We start from the raw sequence: 4,387 nt of genomic DNA, 5'->3' as shown, positions 1-4,387 counted from the left end.
CCCCCATTAAGTTTTAGTCAACTCGAATTATTTGGCATTGAGGGTTTGGAGTTTGAAATTTTAATGAATCGAGTGTCTCCTATTCGACCATCACTGCTAGGTTTGGGTTCTTCGCATTTGCGCGTGACGCTTCAAAAGAGACTTTTGTCATCTGCTAGCCCCAAAAATGTCGTCAATGGCATGCAACACGACCAGGGCGCCACACCCAATGGTAAGCCCTGTTAGTTTATCGCTCAGATCCCGCCGCCTCCAAGAGTCGCCTGCAAATGGCAATTGAGTTTATCCCAGGCGCCGATAATACAAAAAAGCTTGCTTTTGTTTCCCTAAGCTCTGCACTTACTGCTGCTCTTGTCTCTTCCGACATATACATCGTAAATAGCGAATCTCCGCTTCTTCTTACATTTTTAATTGTCATGCGTTTCTTATATCTCAAGGCCGGGCCGGTTATTGGAGAATACATTGAAAATGAAGAGAATAGAACGGTTAAAGAAATTCAAGAGGCGTTTGTCCGCAGAAGAAACGCCCTTTTGTCGAGACTGAATCACCTGAATGCCTTTAAAGAGGTTCGAGGCTTGTTTGAAGAATATTTGAGAATCAAAAAGGTTTGCTTTGTTGCTGCCCATACTTGGTTAGGAAAATGTGCATCTTCATGTGGAGCTAGAATCTTTGATGCAAGAGACCAAACATCTTCAAGAGGTGAAGTTTAAACTCGATGATATGGTGCGAAAAATCTCCGAGCAAAAGGCTATCCACCGAAGGGGCCTGATAGATTCTACTCGCAATTCTATTTTTGAGAAGCTAAAGTCGATGGAAAAGGTTCGCGTCAAAGCAGTTTTATTTTTTAGCAAAATTTTATTCTTGCCGAATGTCTTGGGAAGCTGGACAAAATGCCAGCATCATCTAGGGTATGCGAGAATCTTGAATAATAAATCGCGCGTAAGGCATTAAACCAATATGTGGATGACGTTAATGCCGGAGGGTTCCATGTCGTTGAAAGCGTCCAATGAATCATGTGTCTTATGCAGCAACCATTCATTTTCAAGGTCACTGAACAAAGATGAGGAAAGTGACAAAGGAAATCCTCGCCTAAAAATTAATTAACAATGCCTTCAAACTTGAATCCAAGGTCCGGCTCGCCATAGGCATCTACATAGGCAGATTCTCTTATGTATGCAGACGCATCAGACAGATACACAGTGCCCGCTTTTTGTACCAACATAAAAAGACCAATTGATCCGCAGCAATATCTAAAAATGAGGCTAAATGGAAAGATGGGGTACCCCATCATGTGAAAGTTACACTCGCCCATCTGTCTAAAGATGAAACAGCATGTGGATTTAAAGCAGCACAACTTTCCACAAATGAAACAAATTGCCGTTTCAGAGGGCACCGTGTTGCACTTGGTACATGTGCGCCTGGTCGATTGAATGATAAGCTGGTCAAACTTTGGCGGAAAAGGAACAAAGGAGTATCGGAAGGGATAAGGAAGAGGCGGAATGGCCAGACTAGCATCAGAGGAGATCGGTAAGAAATACTCTTTCATGTCAATAATAACCTGCACAGTGTCAAAGTTGAGCATACAGTCGTTACGATTGCCATCAAGAGAAAGAAGAAAAGAATCAATCGAAATCCAAAGCAAATCTATTTTGTAGACACTTGTGTAAAGAAATGAGAACTCCTCCAAAGTGGAACCAAAGTTATCGATCTCCTGCTTGGTCCCGAAAAACATCGACTCGAGCACCAAAGCCGATCTTAAATAAACGAGAAAAAAATAATATTTCAGCGAGCTTGAAAAGGTGGTCAGGGAAATCACGGACGAGTGTTGAACAAAATAGTATTTTACGAATAGAAAAGCCACCAAATGCCTGAACTTTTTTAAATCTTCCAACGAATCAGGAGAATAGTAAAGAATAGAATAAGCAAGCAGATCCTTGAGAAAAGAGCTATGCTCGTCAAAAGATGTGAAGATATTTAGGACTTGCGACATCGATTCCTTAAGAGACTCATATTCAGAAGAACCGCAATTTGACCGCAGCAGAGTTGAGGCTGTAATGAAGACCTTGTAAATTTCGATTACTGAAAAGAAATAAGGAGAGAATTCTAGCATTAAATTGGAAGGCGTTTCAAGTTGTGCGGACCATTGCGAAAAATCAAGCTGGTGTGTTCTCAAATATATTTCCACCGTTGCAATAATATCACAGAGTACATTACAAGTCTGCTCTATAAATAACAATTTGGACCTTCCCTCTCTGACATCAGTGACCAAATACCTGGCCATGTATTGTTGCATAATTGAAAGGCCTTCGTTATCGAGAATACGGGGCAGCGAGTCGGGATCCGAGTGGTGCAAATAATATTTTCCATAATAATGGTTCCAACGATCACAAATACTTTGAGCAGTTGCCATGAAGAAAGGAAACTGCACTTGGTCAAGACTATCAGCAGAAAGGAAAATGCTATCTTTCAAAAAAGAGGGGCCCGCCCTCACATCTGAAGATGGGCCCGGTTGACGCTGCTTAAGCGGAGCCGGGATAATGGAGGATCGGTCAAAATAAGGAAGAAAAATATGCCCTTTTTTTCTGCACAAAGGACAACGAAATTGTTTTCCACCACTAAGAGTCTTCATGCATGAATAGTGGAACAAATGTTTGCACGAAGAAAACAGCGATGAAAAGTTGCTGTAGGCCCAAGAATCATATTTCTTTTCTGACGACTGGAATAATAGATCAAAAGATTGGTCATTTGGAAATCCTCGGGTGTGTTTCTCCGAATATTCGCGTAAAAACCGTTTCTTAAATAGCCGTGCAATGATTCCAATTATTTTTGAAGTGTCCGCGAGGCAAAGTGGCTCACGGCAAATATTACAGTTTCCCAAGTCTTGACACAACTCCTGTTGCTCAACATTGGCTGCTTTCTTTAAATCGAAAGAATAAACCTGCCTGTGCTTGTTTAAAGACTGGAATTTGTGTCTAGCAGATTCAAATTGCTGTAAAAACTTAAAGGGATCAATATACTTGTCCACGTCATTGTTTGATGATGGCGAGAAAGTTTCATAAACATCGTCTGGCTGTTCCACCATTTCTATGCCGTCAGTATCTGCATCCCACAAGTCAATGTCATCTAGGGCATTTTCCTCCTCAGTATCTTCTTCATTGGCAAAATACGAGTCAGAAGAAGATGCATCTTCAAAATCGTATGCATTGTCATTTGACGCATACTCGATAGGAGCCTCCTCTTCCCTATTTGAAACCTCGCATTTTTGGATAAACGAGTTTTGGGCGCTTTGCATTCTTTCAAGAAGCATGCGCCTTCGCTCCGCAGCCTGCTCTTTCTTTTGATCGATAGGGGTTGCTGATACATCAACGTCAACGTCGCTTTTTCCTTGAAGGTCATCAATTTCGGACAGCACAAATTTAAGAGTAGGTTGAATGCAAGAATATGGAGCCATCGATGACAACGATTTAAGCGCATCATAGATGGACGTGTAGTGGCCGTCTTCACAAGCCTCAACAGTCGGCGAATTGTTGATCAAAAAAGAAGCAAACTCGTGGCATAAGGAGGCATTCTGCTGCCTTTGGACAAATTGAAAGCCACAGTGTATGATGTAAAGAATCTGCAGCACAATAAAAACGCTATTGTTTTCCTCTTTGAGACTCAAAAGACAATTCAAAAGAAATGCAAAAAAGGACGCAGACCTGATCAGACATTCAAGCGAATTGCTATTAAAGGTCAGGTCTTTTGGAAACAGCGAGGATTTTGTTCTGTCCTGTGCCAAAATGTCAAAGCAGGATTGTCGCTCAGTGTAGGAAAAGTAAGTGTAAAAAATATCGATTTCCGACGCAATTTCTGGCTTCAGATGGAATATCATTTTGTCGCCCACAGAGCTTCTCTTGTTTCGTTGGACCGAAACAGAAAATAGTATGTCCTTGACATCGGCGTGTTCCGAAAACTTTCCAGGCAACCTTTTAAGAAGCTCAGAATTTGAGGACGGGGCCAAAAACAGGAAATGAATCAACGACCTACGGACCATGGTAGCAATGTCAAGCTGCTCTGCAATGTCTGAACTGAGTAAATTAACAAACAAAGACAATAGCTGGTCCAGTTGCCCGAATCGTGCCTGAATCAATGCATCTGCTCTAATCGAGCTATTCAGAGAGTCTCCACCAAGCAAATATGCCTCCAAATTAAAACAGCTGATTATAAGGTCAATGGCGTTGGGGCACGTTTGAATAAACTCTTGAATCAAGTACAAATCGAGGTCTCTCATCTCATCAATCAAATTTACGCCAAGATAATTGTAAACTTGGTTCCTCAGAGCATACCCGTTTCTGATCCATAAATTGGATCGAATTTGGCCCAAATAAGCCTGAAGTTATAATCAGCTGTT

The 4,387-nt window shown here is 41.5% G+C and overlaps 2 protein-coding genes across 2 annotated transcripts; one reads left to right on the top strand and one right to left on the bottom strand.

The window, feature by feature from the left end:
- Positions 1-63: 63 nt before the first annotated feature.
- Positions 64-707, top strand: DI09_217p20 (uncharacterized protein; the record flags this gene model as incomplete). The annotated part of the gene is made up of 2 exons (XM_013383046.1): positions 64-211; positions 289-707. The coding sequence occupies 2 exons, from the start codon at positions 64-66 to the stop codon at positions 705-707; spliced, it is 567 nt and encodes a 188-aa protein (XP_013238500.1).
- Positions 708-1,093: 386 nt separating this feature from the next.
- Positions 1,094-4,267, bottom strand: DI09_217p10 (ubiquitin-protein ligase; the record flags this gene model as incomplete). The annotated part of the gene is made up of 1 exon (XM_013383045.1): positions 1,094-4,267. The coding sequence occupies one exon, from the start codon at positions 4,265-4,267 to the stop codon at positions 1,094-1,096; it is 3,174 nt and encodes a 1,057-aa protein (XP_013238499.1).
- Between the last annotated feature and the right edge of the window lie 120 nt (positions 4,268-4,387).

This window comes from Mitosporidium daphniae, assembly GCF_000760515.2.
Source record: "Mitosporidium daphniae strain UGP3 chromosome Unknown contig-217, whole genome shotgun sequence".
Taxonomy (NCBI): Eukaryota; Fungi; Microsporidia; genus Mitosporidium; species Mitosporidium daphniae.
Note: the sequence above shows the minus strand (reverse complement) of the source record. Positions and strands in the feature narration are given on the sequence as shown.